Source organism: Muscardinus avellanarius (assembly GCF_963383645.1).
Source record: "Muscardinus avellanarius genome assembly, chromosome: 12".
In the NCBI taxonomy this organism is placed as follows: domain Eukaryota; kingdom Metazoa; phylum Chordata; class Mammalia; order Rodentia; family Gliridae; genus Muscardinus; species Muscardinus avellanarius.
In genome coordinates, this window is record NC_137798.1 from 94806034 (window position 1) to 94826896 (window position 20863).

A 20863-nucleotide genomic window follows, 5' to 3' on the forward strand; every position below is an offset into this window, starting at 1 on the left:
ACGGAGCACGTGCTGTATTGGAGTATGGCGCACACTACAACACGTTTTAAAAGCATGTGGTACATGCCGGGCGTGGTGGTGCATGCCTGTAATCCCAGTACTGTGGAGGCTGAGACAGGAGGGCTACAAGTTCGAGGCCAGTCTTAGCAACTTAGCAACACCCTGTTTCAAAATAAAAAATAAAAAGGGTTGGGAGTGTGGCTCAGAGGTAGAACAAATACTAAATTAAATTAAATTAATAAATGTAAATAAATAAAATTAAAAGGGCTGGGGTATGGCTCAGTGGCAGAGAATCCCTGGTTTAATGTTGCCGACTAATCTCAGTTGGGTCGTTATTGTCAGCTCCCGGTCAAATCCTCAGAAAGATGGGGCAAAAGGCAGGCGGAGTTCTGCAGAAGGCTATCTGCAGCAATTCTTTCCCCTCTATGAATTCCCTAAGTTTTTAGGTACGGCGCTTGGGAAAGAATTTGAGGTGGACAAAGGCTTCTTGAGCCAATGACAATTTATTACAGGAACCCAGAGAAATTTATACCCTTCACCAGTGAGATTAATAATAGGAGAAAAAGGAAAGGGAAGGGGGGCAATCACAGCAAAACAAGAGTAAATTACATATAAACAAAGTAAATGACTAGTCCAGCATTTAGGAGATTAACTCCTCCGATATCGCAGCAGGGCAGGTCCAAAGGTAAATTCCAAAGGCAATACAGGCACGCCCAAGGCCCAGGGCTTGGAGAATACGCCTTCTCATGGAATCTTCTTTTGCTTTCTTTTTTGAAGTTTCCATCTATATCCAAATGACAAGCATGGGGAGATGTGGCGTCCAGGGAGATGCGATGGGCGTCTCTCAGATCTCATCCGCCTTGCCTTCTGAAGTCTGAAAGCTTACAAAAACTCACAACACAGCTTGGCAAATAAGACACCACAAATAACACTGTGAAGTTCTTGGATTTAGTTGTCAGATGTATTTCCTTGACTGCTGAACACTCTTTTTTAGACAAAAAGCCTATTAAAGGCCTATTGGTCTCTAATAATCCATTTCCTTATCACAAACCCTCTGCAACCTGCTTCTAACTTTCTAATTCCTTTCTTTCCCAGTCGGGACGTTCTTATGATAAGCTCTTCTTCATGAAAAAGTGCTTTCTTACTCTTACGGTATTTCCTTTCCTTCATACATATATATTTAGAATATCTGTCCTTTATTTTGTCATTTTCATTTCTAGCCATGCGGCATTCTCCCTGTTTTGGGGAATGCTCACACTGGGCGTGAAGGTCAACAATCTTTCTCCTTGGCTCTATTGTATTTTGGCAATTAAGCTGTCCTTCAGTCAAATTGCTTTGAAGTCACACCCAAAGTTTCTAGGCAGGGTCTCAAGGGTAAACAAAGTTTCCTTAAACTGAGCTATCGGTTACCGGAGTTAATAGCTTAACCTAGTGATAGGAGTGAGGATCGGAGACCCTTTGTGATTGCTGCAGCTGGAATGCTTATCACAGCATCTGAGTTCTGGCCAGTTTTTTCCTTACTATTGAGCAAAGCCAAGGACGTTTATTTCCACGGACTCAATTTCTGATCTCACATCATCAGAGCAATTCGTGTAGAGAGTTAAAAGAATACCAAGAGAATAATAGTTATGAAGGATATCTAAAGTGGGGGATATTTTTTGCCAGAGACGATACCTCTTTCTCGGGGCTTTTTGCCGAGTTTTACTATGTGGAGTGGGGTCTTCAACACATAGATGCCGAGGCAGCAGGATGTCTTGGCAGTTTAACACACACACACACACATACACACACACACACACACACACACACACACCCCAAAAGAGAAAGAGAGAGAGTCCAGATTTGACGTTAGTGCACTGTTAGTAGGATTATAAAATTGTGCCGATGTTCTGTAAAACAGTACGGCAGTGGCTTAAAAATTAAGACTAGCCAGGCGTGGTGGCGTACGCTTGTAATCCCCGCACTTGGGAGGCTGAGACAGGAGGATTGCACAGGTTTGAAGCCAGCCTCTGCTGGCTTAAGAGACCCTGTTTCCAAATAAGATATAAAATAGGCCTGGGAGTGTAGCCTGGAGGTAGAAGGTCCCTGGATTCTATCCCCAGTACCACCAAAAAAAAAAAAAAAAAAAAAAAATTAAGACTAGTATCACCTTTTTTTTTTTTTTTGCGGGTCTGGGGATGGAACCCAGGGGCATTCAACCTCCGAGCTATAGCCCCTGCCCTATTTTTATTCTTTAGTTTTTGAAACAAGGTCTCACTGAGTTGCAGAGGGCCTCACTAAGCAGCTGAGGCTGTCCGCGAACCACGATCCTCCGGTCTCCGCCTCCCAAGTGCTGGGATTGCAAGCGTGCGCCACCACGCCTGGCTTAGTATTACCTTTGGATTCAGCAATTCCACTCCTGGGCAGTCACTTCCCAAAGTCAGAGCAGGTCCTCAAGAGGTCCTTACCCACCTCTTCTCGTAGCAGCACTGTTCTCAGTAGCAAAATCACGGAAACAACTTGAGTGTCCAGAGACAGATGGATAAATATGCAAAATGGAGTCTATACATGCAGCGAAATATCATTTGGCCTTGAAAAGGGAGGACATTCTGGTACATGCCACATGTATGAACCTTGAGGGCATCGTGGCAGGGAAAATAAGCCAGTCACAAGAGGACCATGGTATGATTCCACCTACATGAGGCTCCTAGAGTTGTCCTATTCATAGAGACAGAAGGTGGATGTAGGGGCTTGGCAGAGGAGAGGAAGGGAATTATTGCTGGATGAATGTAGAGTTTCAGTTCGGGAAGATTAAAGATTAAAGAGTCCTGGAGGTGGAGGTGCTGTTAGTTGCACAATCTGAATGCATTTAACGCCACTCAACTGTATACTTAGCCAGTTAAGCTGAGTGCGGTGGCACCTTGTAATCCCAGTACTTGGGAGGCTGAGACAGGAGGATTGTAGGTTCAAGGCCAGCATCAGCAATATAGCAAAATTCTCAGCAATCTAGAGAGACCGTGTTTCAAAACAAGAAATAAAAAGGGCCAGGGCTCGCCGGGCGTGGTGGCGCACGCTTGTAATCCCCGCGCTTGGGAGGCGGAGACAGGAGGATCGTGCAGGTTCGAAGCCAGCCCCGCGCGCTGGCTTAGGAGACCCTGTTTCCAAAATGAAAATATAAAAATAGGTCTGGGAGTGTAGCCCTGAGGTGGAAGGGCTTCCAGGAACCCCAGTACCACCAAAAAAAAAAAAAGCCAGGGCTACAGCTCAGAGCCACGGCGCCCCGGGGTTCAATCCCCGGTGCTTCCCCAAGAAAGGTTAAAATGAGCAGATTTGTGTTCTCTGCATTTTGCCACATTTGACATTTATTTTACCCAGCGCAGGCTGGAACCTATCACACCCAGTGTTTATTAGACACTCAAGTGGAGAAGCTGAGTAGGAGTCAGACACACAAGACGGGCTCGGGAGGCGAGCTGTCTGGGCGCGTGGACACACTGGAGGCCTTTGGCCTCTCAGGGCCTCTAAGTCAGGACACTGGAGGAGATCAGGAAGGAGGGGGACTGAGCAAAGGACCCGCAGCTGCACCCTGGGCCCCTCGTGACGAGGGAGGAGTGGGGGGCAGGTGGGAAGGCAACAGAAGCCATGGGGCCTGTTGTCTTGGTCCAACAAGTGTGCAGGGGCTATTTTTAGCCACCACTTTCCCAGAAGCAGCTGGGTGCCTGGCGGCCCCAGGGAACACTGGGCTGGGCTCCACGGGCAGCTCGCTCGGCCACAGGGTGCCAAGCGGGGGTGGGTGCTCTACAAGAGTTTGCAGGACATTTTTACTTTTATTTTTTCAGTACTGGGGATAGAACTCAGTGGCATTCTACATGTGAGCTACATTCACAGCCCTATTTTTTATTCTTATTTTGAAACAGGGTCTCACTGAGTTGCAAAGGACCTCACTAAGTAGTAGCTGAGGCTGGCCTTGAACCATAATCCTCCTGTCTCAGCCTCCCAAATGCTGGGATTACAGCGCCACCACGCCCAGCCCTGCAGGACTTTTGATACATTAGAATGAAGAAAGTAAGAGCAATTTGGCCTTTTAGTGAAAATGATCTCGTGTGTGTGTGTGTGTGTGTGTGTGTGTGTGTGTGTGTGTGTGTGTGTGTTTTACTGGAGACTGAACCCAGGGGCATTCTACCTCCGAGCTACACCTCCAGCCTGATTTTTATTCTTTATTTTTATTTATTTTTTATTTTATTTTGTTTTTTGGTGGTTCTGGGGTTCCTGGAAGCCCTTCTACTTCCGGGCTAAACTCCCAGACCTATTTTATACTTTTTATTTGGAAACATTGTCTCTTAAGCCAACCTGGCTGGCTTCAAACCTGCGCAATCCTCCTGTCTCGCCTCCCAAGCACAGGGATTACAAGCGTGTGCCACCATGCCCGGCCTTTATTCTTTATTTTTAAAATTTTATTTAATTAATTAATTTATTTGTTTTTTGGTGGTACTGGGGTTCCTGGAAGCCCTTCTACCTCTGGGCTATACTCCCAGACCTATTTTTTATATTTTTACTTGGAAACAGGGTCTGTGTGTGTGTGTGTGTGTGTGTGTGTGTGTGTGTTGCTGAGGATGGAACCCAGGGGCTTTCTACCTCTGGGCTACACTCCCAGACCTATTTTATATTTTTACTTGGACACAGGGTCACTAAAGTGCTAAGGGCCTCACAAAGTAGCTAAGGCTGGTTTCAAACCCACATCATCCTGCCTCAGCCTCCCAAGTGCTGGGATTATAAGCATGCGCCACCACGCCTGGCTATTTTCTACATATTCTATAATTTATCTTATTTTGGTAGCCAGAAGTGCTGTGGTTGTTTCTTTCTTTCTTTCCTCCTTCCTTCCTTCCTTCCTTTCTTTCTCTTTCTTTGAGTGATTGTTTCGTGGTGCTGGAGATTGAACCTAGGGGCATTCTACCTCCAAGCCAACCTCTAGCCCCTATTTTATTTTTTATTTGGACAGAGTCTCGCTAAGTTGCTGAGGCCAGCTTCAAACCTGCCATCCTCCTGTCTCAGCCTCCCAAGTACTTGGATTACAGATGTGGACCGCCATCCCGGGCCAAAAGTGCTATTTTTAAGAGTCAGATCCCCTCAGCCAGGGCCCAGGCTCTGGGGCTTCCCCTCGGGGGTCCTTGACCTTCCCTGAAGGTGTGCAGTGAGGCAGGGGAGAGCGGGACAGGTGAGGATTAGGGCTGAGAACTGGAGTCCGAACACTGATTTGGAAACGCTTGCTTTTGCCCAAGTTATTTAGCGTCTCTAAGGCTCAGTTTTCCTCTCCCTTAAAATGAGAATGACAATGGTTTTATGGAACAGAACTGTGAAGATTAAATGGCAATGTGCCTGTGGCGTGCTCAGCAGAGGGCTGGCACGTGGTCTCCATGGGCACGGGGACGCGTACCCGGCACCCTTGGCAACAGCGGCCAGCAGGGACCCTCTGTTCACACAGCATCAGGTAGCACGCATGCGCACACACACACACACACACACACACACACACACACACACACACAGGCTGGTCTGCCCTAAAGCCCTGAGCCTATTCAGGACTGAAAGTAAACTTAATACCCTTGGTGCCACCTTGGCTGACCTGAGTGGCTCACAGAGGGTTGTTGTTCAACGCCAGCCATGACGACCCACAGAGGAGATTCTAAAAAGTAAAGGTGAGCTTCCAAACCACAACACCAGGGCTGACTGCCGTGTCCGCCCTTTGCTTTTTTTTTCAAGGTGTTCTGAAAACACAGATCCCAATATTAACTTACCAGGGTGGATCAGTGGACGCAGCTCAAGCATTTCTGTGCAAAGATGGGGACCCCGAGTCACCTCGGTACGTATATCCCATCCCAGGTGAAGTACACGGGGGTGCTCTTAAAGCTACCAGCAGAGCGTCTGCACATCCCAGTCCCTGAGAGAGACAGGGGTTCCGCTGGGCCGTGCTAGCAAGAGGCTGGGGTGTCTCACCGTGTGCTGGGGCTTCACAGAGCATCTCTGGAGAGAGCAGGTCCAGGGCAGTAGAGAGAGATGGCTTGTCTTTCTAATGGAAGAGAGAAGATAAGAGACTTTAAAAAAAAAAAAAGCTAGCAATCTCTCAAACTGTAGGTCATGACTCACAGTTGCAATGATCAGACATGCCCAAAATGAAATGGAAATAGATGTTTCAGAAAACAGCATGGACCTTTATAGTGTTTCAAGATTCAGATCGACTACATACAATGTACTATGATTCCTTCTGTTCCCGTCTTTTCTATTCCATTTTTCAAAAAATGTTGATCTGGGCTGAGCATAGGGGTACACGCCTGTAATCCCAGTACTTGGGAGGCTGAAACAGGAGGATTGCTGGTTCATAGGTAGCCTCAGCAAATTAGTGAGGCCCTCAGCAACTTAGACCCTTTTTATTTTAAAATAAAAAATAAAATAGGATTGGAGATGTAGTTCAGAGGTAAAACCCCCTGGTTTCAATCCCCAGTACCATAAAAAAAAAAAATGCTGATCTGGGCCAGATGTGGTAGAGCATGCTTGTAATCACAATAGTTAGGAGACTGAGATCAGAAGATCACAGGTTTGAGGCCAGCCTCAGTAATAGAGCAAGACTTTCAACAACCTAGTGAAATCCTGTTTGAAAACAAAAAAATAAAAAGGGCTAGGGGTGTAGCTCAGAGGTAGAATGCATCCCAGTAAACACACACACACACACACACACACACACACACACACACACACACTGCTGATCTGGCCTAGAAAATTTATTTCATAACCCACTAATAGATATCTACTTAGAATGTAAAAACACAGTGTCAGTGGGCCTTGAGGACAAGGCTCCATTGCATCTCAAATGGTAGAACTAGGAGTTCATAATGAGGATCCTGGGTCAGCAAGGGCTGAACATCAGACTGAGGATCTGATATGCTGCCACGAGCTGCAAGAGTGTATGCAGTACATTCTAGGCTTTCTGTTCCTCCAACATCTGGAAAGCAGACTGAGGTCTTCCTCAATGGGAGAGCTAGAAGCCCCTTGGCGGGGCACACTGGCAGGTACTGTAGGTGCTGCTCAGTACACAGCCTGGAGAAAGCAGGCCGGCTCTGCTATGGGGAGAGGGGATCCTGCTCTTCCCATGGAGGAGGAGTTAGCTCCTCCCACCTAGCGGGCTTTGCAGGTGTGAATGCCGTCAACCACAGCTAAGTGGATCCTTCTAGACTAAAACACCAGTACTCCTCCACAGCACATGCTGCTAAGTCTCCTCAAGGGACAAGTCCAGAAACAGTTCTTTCCCCAGAACAGGGGGCAACGTGCTGATCTTGGCAGTTCTCATACTTTTCGTGTGTGTGTGTGTGTGTGTGTGTGTGTGTGTGTGTGTGTGTGTGTGATGCTGGGGATTTAACCCAGGTGTGTATACCCCCTACCCTATTTTATTTTTTATTTAGAAACAGAGGCTCACAGAGGGCATGGTGCACATGCTTGTAAGCCCTGTACTTGGGAGACTGAGACAGGATTGCAAGCTCAAGGAAAGCCTCAGCAAGTAATGAGACTTTCATCAACCTAGTGAGACCCTGTTTCTAAATAAGAAATAAAAATCGGGCTGGGGTATAGCTTGAAGGTAGAATGCCTCTGGGTTCAACCTCCAGCACCATGGGGGAAAAAAAAAGAAAGAAAAGAAAAAAGATGTCACCTTACAGAGGGCCTCACTAAGTAGCTGAGGCTTCACTTGCTGGAACCTGTGATCCTCCTGTCTCAGCCTCCCGAGTACGAGAATTACAAGCGTGCGCCACCACGCCTAGCTTGGCAGCTCTTGTTCTAACAACTTCTTCATGACCACCGAGTCTGGTCTAAAGGAGATGAAGGGTCAAAGCTCCTTCCTCCTGTCGATTCTGCTCTCAGTGACTGCCACGCCCTGCAGGGCAGTAGCGGGAGTGCACTGAAGACCTGCTCAGTGGCCCACCCTCTCCAGCATGAGTGATGGTCCACAGTCCCCGTCACCAAAGGATGTGCACAGCCATGGAGATTCTGCTATAAAACAGCTTTTACAAGCTGGGAGTTAAACACTAACTCCCAATGCCCCTGCTCCCAGGCCTTGGCAACCACGATTCTACTTTCTGACAATATCTTTTTGTGACTAGCTTATTTATTTATTTATTTATTTGGTACTGGGAATGGAACCCAGAGGCATTCTTTTTTTTTGGGGGGGGGGTACTGAGGTTCCTGGAAGCCCTTCTACCTCCGGGCTACACTCCCAGACCTATTTTTACATTTTTATTTGGAAACAGGGTCTCTTAAGCCAGCACGCGCGGCTGGCTTTGAAACTGCGCCATCCTCCTGTCTCTGCCTCCCAAGTGTGGGGATTACAAGCGTGCGCCGCCACGCCCAGCGAACCCAGAGGCATTCTACCAGCGAACCCAGAGGCATTCTACCTCCAAGTGACACCCCCAGCCCTATTTTTTTTTATTCTTTATTTTGAAACAGGGTCTCACTGAGTTGCAAAGGGTCTCACTAAGTAGCTGAGGCTGTCCTTGAACCTCGATCCTCCTGTCTCAGCCTCCCGAATGCTGGGATTACAAGCGTGCGCCACCACGCCCGGCTGTGACCAGCTTATTTCACCCAGCATTATGTTTTCAAGTTCAGCCAGGTTGTAGCGTGTGTATGCGTTTCCTTCCTTTTAAGGCTGAATAATTGTCCAGTACATGTTTACCCACTTGTTCCGCAGTGGGTTCAGTGGGCTGCTTCCACCTGTGCCTATTGTGAATAATTCTGCTGAGAACATGGATATGCAAATATCTCTTCAAGACCCCCCCTTTCAATTCTTCAGTAATAAAACTAATCCCAGAAGTGCGATTGCTGGATCATACGGTATTTCTGTTTTTAATTTTTCAGGCCATACTCTTTTGATAACAGACTTGAGATTTTGAAAAACTATCCTGGGGGTATTTAGAGAGATGCAAAAGTAAATTTCATCTTCTTCAACTGGATTCTCCAAACAAAGTTTCTGCCCAAAGTAAGACCAACCGCAGCCCTGGCTGGCTCTTACCAAGCCCCCAGTCGGCGGGCTCTTACCAAGCCCCCAGTCGGTGGGCTCTGCGACAAGAGCCTCTTATTGGTGTGTGTGTGTGTGTGTGTGTGTGTGTGTGTGTGTGTTCCTCCTTTAACCCTTTCAGTGCTGGATGAGAGCAGTGCTACTACCACCCACCCCGCAGATGCAGATAAGGGTTAGAAGGTTGTGCAAACAGTCAGGCACAGTGGCACATGCTTGTGATCCCAGAACACCGGTGGTGGGGGGGAGGGGGCTGAGACAGGAAAATTCCAGGTTTGAGGCCAGTCTCAGCAACTAAGCATGATTTTCAGCAACTTAGTGAGACCTTGTTTTCAAATAAAAAATAAAATAGAGCTGAGGGCATAAATGTAGAATGTCCCTGGGTTCGATACCCATCACAAAAATAAAAAAAGAAAAAGCAAAGAAAGAAAAAGAGAAAGGTTGCACAACTTTGGACAGGTCAGCAGGACCTGGAAGGGACCTGGATGCCAGGGCTCAGCTGTCACCTGAGTGTCACACCACCCGTGCCCCTGATTTCTCCATCACTTTCTCTCTAAAGAAGTTCATCCTCTGTTTGATTCCTTAGTTTCTATTTCAAATCCTTTTGTTTCACGTCTGTAAAGTGAGTGAGCCCCAGCAGGGGGCAGTAGCGGCCAGTAGCAGCCCTTGCTCAGGGCCCTGAGCCGGCACTGCTGGGGACAGGCATGTGGCCAGCTGGGTCGCCCCAGCCCCCTAACCACTGGCCTCCCACTCCCAGGCCTTTGACCCAATGAGGCCATTGCTAACAGTCCGACGTGACAGCCCAGCCCCAGCAGAGGCCACACTGAGCAGGTGTTCAGCCGGGTTCCTGGGGATGGTGGGGTCCAAGAAAGCACCAGGGGTCCTTCACACATACACACCAAGAGGGTGGCGTACTCCCCTGAGGACCACCACCCTTGCTTCCCGGCAGATTTGACCACTTGGTGGCCATCGAGCGCTCCGGAAGAGCTGCTGACGGCAATTACTACAATTCGAGGAAAATGAACGTCAAGCACTTAGTGGACCCCATCGACGACCTGTTCCTCGCAGCCCAGAGGATTCCTGGAATCTCATCAACTGGTAAGCAGGCGGTGCTCAGGATTCCAGGGACACGTCAGCTGAGTATTGGGCTCAGGGCAGGAAGGAGCTGGCGGGCACCACTGCTGTCCATCCCAGACGTTCTTGTTTATTATGGGCTTATTATGGGTTTTTTATGATCATTGAAGACACTATAAATTGCCATATAGAACGCGACATCCCCACAGCAAGAAAGGGAATTGATGCTTACAGAGCGGATCTCTTTTTCAGACCCTAAAGTAACAAAATCGATAATAAAAGTAAGTACAAAATAATAATAAAATAATAGCAATAATAAATAAAGACACAGCATATTAATTTGGTCCCATAGGATGGAGCATGTGATTTTATAAGACACATTAATTTACTGATTAGCAAATGGATGATGAGTGTAGTATAACCATTGTTAATAATGCAGGTATGTAGCTGGACATGGTAGCCCACGCTTGCAATCCCAGCATTTGGGAAGCTAATACAGGAGAATGGTGGTTCGCAGTCAGTCTACTTAGTGAGGCCCTCTGCAACTCAGTGAGACCCTGTTTCACAATAAAGAATAAAAAATAGGGCTAGGGGTATAGCTCGGAGGTAGAATGCCCCTAGGTTCCATCCCTAGTACCACACACAAAAAAATGCAATTATGTGATAACTAGTATTTGCACAGAACTTTACAGTTTTCTAAAAGGTTTCACAGCCATTGCATTAAGCCTCTTAAAACCATCGTAAAGCCAGGTGTGGTGGTGCAGTCCTTGGTGGTGTGGGAAGAGGCTAAGCAGAAGAATCACAGGCTTGAGGCCAGCCTCAGCAACCCAGAGAGACCCTCTTCCAAAATAAAAAAGTAAAAGGGCTGGGGGTAGAGCTCAGAGGTAGAGTGCCCTCAGGTTTGATCCCAGTACCAACAAAACAAAACAAAACAAAAACGAAATAAACCACAAAAATAAAACAATCCTCTAAGGCCAGAAGACAGCATACCTTCCAAAAATGGGTCCCAGGAGGCATCGTGAGGTTGCGTAGCTAATTATTACTGCTGGTAGAATTCTGAGAGTCCAGGCTCCTGGGGCCCTAAACTGTTTTGGAATCGCATTGTGTTTGTGAATTTCCAGAAGGTTTAGTAGCCCCCCAGGAGAACCCTCTTTCCTCCCTCTGAGGGTAGGTCTCCGGGGCCTTGGGGTAATTAAGGCTTGTCTGTCTTTCTGGGTCTGTTTACTCTCTCCACCCAAACAATAGAGTGTTTCCCAGATTCATTAGTCTCCTTTGACTTTTGAGGTTTTGACAGACCATGAAAGCCTCCAGGGCTGATTAGAAAGCCGTCTGCAAATCTCCCCTTTCCCAGAAGAGGCTGTGGGAATGGCACATGCACCTGTCACTTGAGGCCGGGAAGACAGAGGACACCAGACCTGTGGGGGACCTTCCCAGGGTGGAGAAGGAGCTGCTGGAACACCCCTCTCATCCCCCACTGAATGAACCTCAGCCAGTTCGGTGACAGCCCAAGATCCCAGAGGAAGCAGGGGGAGCTGTTCTTTCATGGCTCCAAACTACCCCCTTAGAAGACCCCTGGGAACTTCCACACCTGGAAGTTCAACTCTCTGTCCTTCACGGGCTGCTGTTGGTCTAGAAAACTGTTCTGAGAAAGAATCATCAGGGTGTGAACGGAAGGCATTTGGTCATTGTTCTCATTCTTTGGGCCGAGCCTGGTCTCCGGTGCTTGAGATGGGTCAGCTCTGGCTCCTGTCTCCACGACCCTTCAATGAACGTGAGCCTCTGGCAGAGTTGTACACATCCCGAGGTCTAATAGAAGCAGATTCAAATGCGGTGACTCCCCCATCCTGCGGGGGGCCTGGTCTGTCCCTGGAGCACAGGGATTTATGCCTTTCATGAAAGGTTACTGAGGCAGTTCTGCTATTGCCCAGGCTGATCCTGCTGCCTCAGAGCGGGTCTGTAGGCACATCATGCCCGGTCTATAGACTTCTCCAAAAGTACCAGACACAAGACCAAATAGTGTCTTATAGGCTTAGAGTATCCCCCAAGGACTGTGGAGATTGCCATGTTTTTAAAAAATTTTGTTTCTGCAAGGGTGAAAGTGCGTGTTAATTATTTTTAGTGAAACTTTCTATTAAACACCATTTCACCAACGAATGAAATTATGCCTAACACTTAAGTATTCTAGCACCATTTATTATGCTAAGTATCAAGTCCTCTGACACTGGTTATCAGACAGGGCTCTGGACTGATCTCTCTCTCTCTCTCTCTCTCTCTCTCTCTCTCTCTCTCTCTCTCTCTTTAATTTGTTTTGTTTTGAACTCAACAGCATTCTACCTCTGAGCTACACCCCTACAACTTTATTTTACTTTTGATTTTGAAATAGGGTCTCACTAAGTTGCAGAGGGCCTTGGTAAAGTGCTGAGGCTGGCCAGGAACCTGCGGTACTCCTGTCTCTGCCTCTCAAGCACTGGGATTACAGACCAGCACACAGGCTCTGAGTTCTCTTTCACATGCTAACCAGGCCTCCTGGAGCATGTCTGGTCGGGGACTTCACAGGTTGACCAGGCACCCCTTTGGGGTAGGTTAGAACTGCACATTTCACAGTCTTGAAGCAGAATCCTTTTAAGAAGAGTAGTTCACTTCCACCAGTGAAATGTCTGGTCACACTAGTAGAGCCCAGTGAGGAGAAGACACCCAAGGGGAGTTCCTGAGTGTCACACACCCGGCTCCCGTGGGCCCAGCACCACTCACAGAGAGGGCGCGCCACCTGCGACTGGAGAAGGTGGCCCGAATAGGGGACGTGCCCACACTCGGGTGAGTTCAAAATTGGACTCATTTCTAACTAGAGAAGTTTCTAGAAGACCTGGCGGGGACTCAACATCTCCTGGTTGTCTGAAAGTATATCCAGGGCCAAGCACTTGGCCCTCCCCTCCCCTGCTCTGCTCCTGAAGGCCTAGGTAGCTTAGTGGAGGTTTTACCTAGCTCTGATCTTGCTCGTCTTTGAGGACAAGGCACCCTGAAGGTCAGAAGTTCCTCTTCAGGTAGGATGGCTGAAACTGCTTGGCTCTAAGATGGCGGCCAGAGTGAGGGCCAGACAACCACCTGAGCCCCAAGGAGTGGGAATTGACCTGTGAATTTACCTCCCACTTCTATTCTTGGCCGAGAATCCAAGTCTCCTCTGCTCAGTCCTGGCTGGGTCTTGTTATTGGTTCCACAATTCAAGACCCTTTGGGCTCAGGAATCAGTGACCCTCCCAGAGGTGAGCAGGCCCGCAGAGAGGATGCCTTGCCCACAACCGCCCGCCATTTTGCCCCTCCTGCGTACTGACTCAGTCCTTCCCTTTAGGAGTTGGTGATGGAGGCAACGAGCTTGGGATGGGCAAAGTCAAGGAGGCCGTGAAGAAGCACATCCGAAATGGGGACGTCATCGCCTGCGATGTGGGGGCTGACTTTGCCGTCATCGCTGGTGAGTACGTGGTGGGCTGCCCACAGCGAGGGACCCGGCTTGGTGCTGACCAGACCTGAAGCTCTTCTCTGCCAGGGGGTCTGGAGGGCTCCAGGGCAGGGAGGAGACGTGGTCCCAGCCCCTGGCCCCTCATTCAGATGTTCAGTAAACATGGGCTCCGTGTTGCGTGTTCTGGGTGCTGGGGTTACAATGGCCAAGACTCTGTTCCATAGAACTCCCATCCTAGATTTGAGAGACTGACAGTGACCTAACAGATATATCAGATGGCGCTGTGATGAGAGCCCTGGGGGCCATATAATAGGGAGAGGAGAGGACGTCAGGCAGGCCCCTTGGAATCAGTGGCTAGGAGGTGTCTCAGGGTTTTGGTACCGCATGGTGGACAGGACTTGACCTAGCAAATGTTTGCAGGGTGCCAGAGGCTTCCCACCTCGCCTCTCTCAGCTTCTCCTGGGGCTCCTTGCTTCTGCCCTCCTGTGTCTAAGGCCTCCAAGGCCTGGCTTTCTTCCTTTGACCTCACCTCAAACTTCAGGAAAGGTGACAGATCTGGAGAAAGGCTCGCTCTTAGGTCAGGATCAAAACCAGCCTGAAGGGGAGGCAGCGAAACCCCTGGGAACCAGCGCCAGGGTGGGAAGCCCTGAGCTGCGAGCGGCACGGTGCCGCAGGCTCCTGTGGACCCAGGCGAACCCCAGGAGCCCAGCCGCGTTCCCACAGTGAACATCAGAGGAAAATCCCCTCCTGCTTCTGGTGGTGGGGAGGAAAAGGGAACTGTTTTGAAAGATAACCGAGCATTCTGTTCTTAACAAGTTCTGCCCTCAGGAGAACCGATCCAACCACAAGGGGCTAGGGTTTCATCAGAGCCTAACCTGCCCAAGAAAGGGAAACTCCCAGCTCCAGCCCGCTGTGGTTATTCTTTCCCACTTAAAGGGGGTGGACAGACCCGAGAAGCACCAGTGAAGTTCATAGCCCAGGGAGAGAAGCACCAGTGAAGTTCACAGCCCAGGGGCTCTTGCTCGGTGGTTTAAACACAGTCTGTCCCCCCAAACTCGAAAAGGCATTTAATCCCAGAGTCGTAACTCTAATGTAAATAGCATTAAGAGGGTGGAAACATCTAACTGCCTGTGTTTGAAGGTAGGGCCTTAGATAAGTGGCTAGATTAGATTAGGTCACTGAGGTGGAGCACCCACAGTTAAATCCTGGTGGCTTTTAAAGGAGAGAGAGAGACCACACAGACATAGGCAGAGACACACACATGCCCCTGACATGATGTGATGAAGCGGGGCAGGAGTACAGTACATGGGAGATGGCTTGAGTCTGCGCCATCCTGTTTAGACTTCTAGTCTCCAAAACCAGGAGCCAAAATAAATCTAGTCCTTATAAAGTAGGCTGCCTCTGTCATTTAATTATAGTAATGAAAAATGACTAATAAGCTTCCCAAGAGACCTAATCACAAGGCTGTAGAACCCTTTCCCTCCTATCATACCTCTACCCTACTAAAGGCCAAGTTACCGCAGTTCTTTTTACCAAGTATGCCGTGTGCACCTTTCAGCCAGAATTTACAAGACACACTAGAACACAAAAACACAGTGTGAAGAGTGCAAGCGAGCACCAGACCAGAGTCAGCCACGTCAGAAATGCTGGGATGAGCAGAACAGGATTCAAAAAATCATCTAATATGTTAAGTGATTTTGTGGGAAAAGTAGACAACATGCAAAAATACAGATGTGCAGTGTAAGGGATGGGAAGGGGGAGTTAGGAATGCTTTGTTCTTATAATGTGCTTGTGACACCCATGAAGGGGTATAATGCTATTGGAGGGCGATCTTGGATTCATTGTAAAGGTATATTGCAAACTCCAGGGCAGCCGCTAAAAGAATTAAAAGAGGGAGAAAATGGCATAACTGATATGCTAAAAAGGAGATAAAAATACAATGACATAAAATGCTCCTTTAGAAGCACAAAAGGCAGAAAACAAAAAGAAGTAAAAATGAAATAAAGACAACAAAAAACAGTAACAACTATTAATCCAACTATATCAATAACATCTTAAATGTCAAGGGTCTAATACACCAATTAGAAAACAGAAATTGAGTCAGATGCAATGTCTTTGTGCCTGTAGTCCTAACTACTCGTGAGGCTGAGAGGAGGATTTTCTGAGCCCAGGAGTTCAAGGCCAGCCTATACAACATAGCAAGACCATGTCTCAAAACAAAACTAAGAAACAATAACAGAGATTGTCACAGTGGACCAAAAAAAAGAAAAAGCAAGTCAGGCATGGTGGGCACATGGCTGTAATCCCAGTATTTAGTAGGGTGATACAGATGGATTGCAGGTTCAAGACCAGCATTAAAAGAAAAAAAAAACAATAAAACCCTTAAGCTAATAAATAAACTCAATTACTTTTATATATATACCAGCAATAAACAAGTAGAATTTGAAATGAAAAAATGCATTGCCATTTATATTGGCACCCTGAAAACGAAATATTTAAATATAAACCTAACGCCGGGCGTGGTGGCGCACGCTTGTAATCCCCGCGCTTGGGAGGCTGAGACAGGAGGATCGCGCAGGTTCGAAGCTAGCCTCAGCTACTTAGTGAGGCTCTCGGCAACTTAGTGAGACCCTGTTTCAAATAAATATAAAATGGGTCTGGGAGTATAGCCCGGAGGTAGAAAGCCTCTGGGTTCCACCCCCAGTACCACCAAAAAAAATAATAAATGAAATAAAATAAAATAAATATAAACCAAACAACAAAACAACATATATATATATATAAATATATATACCATCCATATAAAAAATACAAAACTTTGATGAAAGATATCAAACAACAAAATAGAGAGGATAGGAAGATAATATTATCAAGATGTCAGTTCTTTTAACTTGACCTATAATAAATTCAGTGCAACACCAAGCAAAATCACAGCAAGTTATTTCAACAAATTTATTCTAAAATTTATGTGAAGATGGAAAAGACTTAGAAGATTCAACTCAGTATTAGAAGAGCGAACATAGGGACTAACACTACCTGACTGTAGGACTTAGTATAAAGCTTCAGTAATCAAGGCACTGTGGTACTGGTGAGGAAATAGACACAGGGACGGGTAGAGCAGAAGAGAGAAGCCCAGAAAAAGACCCACATGAATATAGCCATGATCTTTGATAAAGAAACAAAAGAAATCCATGGAACAAAGGTAGTCTTTTCAACAAATGGTGTTGGAACAACCAAACACCTATGTGTAAAAAATGTGAATCTAGCCGGGCGTGGTGGCGCACGCTTGTAATCCCAGCATTCGGGAGGCTGAGACCAGAGAATCGTGGTTCGCAGACAGCCTCAGCTACTTAGTGAGGCCCTCTGCAACTCAGTGAGACCCTGTTTCAAAATAAAGAATAAAAAATAGGGCAGAAGGTGGAGCTCAGAGGTCAAATGCCCCTGAGTTTCATCCCTAGACCTGATAAAAAAAAAAAAAGTGCAAAAAAAAAAAAAAACATGTGAATCTAGACATGGAATTTGTGTACTTTACAAAAATAAACACAAAATGAGTCATAGACCTAAATGTAAAGCACAAAGCTATGAAACTTCTAGAAGATAACTTAAGAGAAAATCTAGATGGCCTTGAGTATGATTCTGACTATCGATACAATCCCAAAGGCACAATCCATGAGGGGAACAAGGGATAAGCTGGACTTCACTAAAATGTAAAACTTCTCTGCAAAAGACAAGTCCAGTGAATGAGAAGACAAGTCATAGAGTGGAAGAAAATATTTGCAAAAGATACATCTGGTAAAGGACTGTTACTCAAATAGTCAAAGAAGTCCTAGAACCCAACAATAAGAAAACAAACAAATTAATAAGTGAGCAAGAAGCCGGAACAGACGCCTCGCCAGGGAGACCGGCAGATGGCAAGTATCGATACGGAAAGTGTTCAGCAGCCCACGCCACCGTGGAATTCCAAAGTAAAAGCGCAATGGGCTACTATTACACAACTCGCATAATGACCACGGTCCCAAATGGTGACACCGTCAAATGCTGGCGAGGACGTGGAGAAACAGGAACTCTCAGTTCTTGCTGGTGGAGGCGCAATACAGTAAGGCTGCTTTGGAAGACGGTTTGGTAGTTTCTTATAAAACTAAACATACTCTGCAATCAATCCAGCAGTCATGCTCCTTGGGATTTACTCAAATGAAATGAAAAACTCATGTCTGCACAAAAACCTGCACACAGATGTTCACAGTGGCTTTATTCATAAAATTGCCAAACCTTGGAAGCAACCAAAATGTCCTTTGGTAAGGGAGTGGATACGTAAACTGTGGTGCCTTCAGACAGTGGAATAAAGCTGGGCGTGGTGGCACATACCTGTAATCCCAGTACTTGGGAGGCTGAGACGGAGGATTGCAGGTTCAAGGACAGCCCCAGAAATGTCGCGAAACTCCCAGCAACCTAGTGAGATCCTGTTTCAAAAAAATAAATTAAATAAATAAATAAATAAATAAATAAATAAATAAAAAGGCTAGGGGAGTCCTCAGAGGTAGGATGCCACTAGATTCAGTCCCCAATATGCCACACATACACACACACACACACACACACACACACGAAGGAGAGTGGGGGGAATATTGTTCATTGCTAAAAAGAAATAAGCTATCAAGCCAAGAAGAGAGAAAACATAAAAGCATATTACTAAATAAAAGAAACCAGCCCAAAGAGGCTATGTACCATAAGAGCGTAAGAGACTCCGCCAAGATGGTCTGGAGAGCTCAGTGGTTGCCAGTGCCGAGCAGGAAGGAGAGGTGAATAGGTGGAACGTTCAAGGCCATGAAACCCTTCTAGACAGCACTATGGCGGTGGGCGCGTGTTGTGTCCTGTTACATGTGCGTGATGTGGAGAGTGAACCATAACGTGAACTCTGGACTGTGGGTGACTGTGTTGTGTTGATGTAAGTTCCTTGATTGTGACAAGCCCACCATTCCGGTGCAGGTGTTGACAATGAGAGAGAGGTGATTGTGTGTGTGTGTGAGGGCTGAGGGTATATGGGAATTATCTATTTCCTAGTAAATTTTGCTGAACCCTAGAGCTCTGGTTCCCACTCTGGATTGCTTTTCTCCTGGGATGTGCAGAAGAGAAAGGACGAACCCCCCTCAGGCCTCCCATTGGAAGGCAGCCTTTGGAGAGCCTCTTTGGAAGGCCTCAGATTTTCTCAGGTTTACCCATCACCCAGAATGTAGGCTGTCTAACTGACTGATTACATCCCAAGGGCTTAGCCAGCTGCATCACTGATGCAGGAACTTAGGAGCTGGTCGAGTCCTCCAAAGAGAGGAAGTGGTTTGGGACTGGGAGATATGAAAAGGTCCCCTCCATCTATGATTGACTAAGTACAGCATGGGTTAATGGTTTTCATTGAGAAGATGATGTCCGAGCAGTACTATAGACATCCTTAAAAGCAGGTGGTGAAGGGTGACGGGAGCAGGCAAAAATGCCATCCTCCCACCAGAGCACAAACAGCAGTTCTTTTTTGTTTTTTTTGTTTGTTTGTTTGTTTGTTTTTTGGTGGTACTGGGGTTCCTGGAAGCCCTTCTACTTCCGGGCTACACTCCCAGACCTATTTTTACATTTTTATTTGGAAACAGGGTCTCCTAAGCCAGCGCGCGCGGCTGGCTTCGAACCTGCGCGATCCTCCTGTCTCTGCCTCCCAAGCGTGGGGATTACAAGCGTGCGCCACCACGCCCGGCATACAGCAGTTCTAGTATTGTGTGTCAGCTGCATTCTCAACAAATATCCACTTTATATCATTTAAACCTGGTCCATGTGCATTTTAAACTCTTTAATATTACTTCTCAAGCATGTTTTTGTTTCCCACATTTGTACGGAGGTTGAGGATGGGTTCTGGAGCTGCACAGCAGTGTGGATGTACTTAACTGCTGAACCGTACACTTAAAACGGGTACGATGACAAATACTACTGTGATAATTATATATATTTACCCAGAGTTCCTGACTCATAGCTTCCTCTCCCGGGCAGGCCATAGAAACTAGGGTTTCTCTTTCCTAAGGTGGCCCATAGGCACTATTATAATCTTCTTCCACCTTTAACTGGCTATAAAGAAATTCTCTGACCTACTCTGTCTGATAAGCCATCACACCCTCCTCATTCCAAGGAGTTCTGCCGAATACCTAGGCAGAAGACTAGCTGCCCGGAGAGGCCAAGAAGACCCTAAATAGGCAGGTCTTGCTGGGTCTCCCCACCCAGTTCACTAACATCGGATCTCCATAGAAACCCAAAGGTCAGGGTTCAGAGAGCTTCCGGGTGAGAGAGCTTCCAGAGAGCCTGGGAAGGTGCCTGGAGGGTATCATTTAAACTTCGAGGTGTGGTGCTCCTGGGGAGGGCATGGAGCTCTGCGCCTCCTTCCACATGTCCTGCCCTGTGCATCTCTTAACCTTTATAATAAACCAGTGTTTCTCTGAGTTCTGTGAGCTGCTGGAACAAGTTAGCCAAACCCAGGGCGGGATTGGGGGCACCCCAGTTCATAGGAGGGCAGTCTTGGGGCTGAGCCCTCAACTCGGAGGACCTGATGCTGCCTGCCAGTGGTACCGTGAGTCTGGAAGAGCTGAGAGGAGCCCCGGCTCGTTCCCCCACTGCCACAGCATTGGCTGCGTGTGCTGAGGAGGGATCCCCATACCTGGGAGGTCTCAGGCATCTCCCATGTCGATGGGCATGGGAGACATCTGTGTTATAGGCTTTCCTACATCTGTGTTATAGGCTTCTTGCCACAATTAAAGAGCGGCTCATGCCTGTGATCTCAGTACTTGGGAGACTAAGACAGGAGGATCAAAGATTTGAGGTCAGCTTCAGACACGTAGTGAGACCCTGTTTCAAAATAAAAAATAAGTGCTAGGCGTGGGGGTACACACTTAAAATCCCAGTACTTGGGAGGCTGAGACAGGAGGATTGCAGTTTCGAAGCCAGCCTCAGCTACTTAGTAAGGCTCTCAGCAACTTAGTGAGACGGGAGCAGGCAAAAATGCCATCGTCCCACCAGAGCACAACCAGAAGTTCTAGTTTTGTGTGTCAGCTGCATTCTCAACAAATATCCACTTTATATCATTTAAACCTGGTCCATGTGCATTTTGAACTCTTTAATAAAACAAAATAGAAAATAGGTCTGGGAGTGTAGGTTAGAGGTAGAAAGCTACCACAAAAGGAAAGAAGAGAGAAAGAAAAAGAAAGAGAGAGAGAGAGAGAGAGAGAGAGAGAGAGAAATTTATAATCCCCAGTACCACAAAATAAATACATTAATTAA

At 47.1% G+C, this 20863-nt stretch overlaps 1 protein-coding gene across 1 annotated transcript in view; it reads left to right on the forward strand.

Moving 5' to 3' along the window:
- DGLUCY (D-glutamate cyclase) overlaps positions 1 to 20863 on the forward strand; it is a gene marked incomplete at its 3' end in the record, with an annotated part of 61196 nt that overhangs the window by 31639 nt on the left and 8694 nt on the right. The window contains exons 8-10 of the mRNA XM_080707189.1: positions 5737 to 5836; positions 9981 to 10129; positions 13451 to 13570. Coding sequence (XP_080563315.1) covers positions 5737 to 5836; positions 9981 to 10129; positions 13451 to 13570 — 369 coding nt within the window. The remainder of the gene's footprint in view (positions 1 to 5736; positions 5837 to 9980; positions 10130 to 13450; positions 13571 to 20863) is intronic.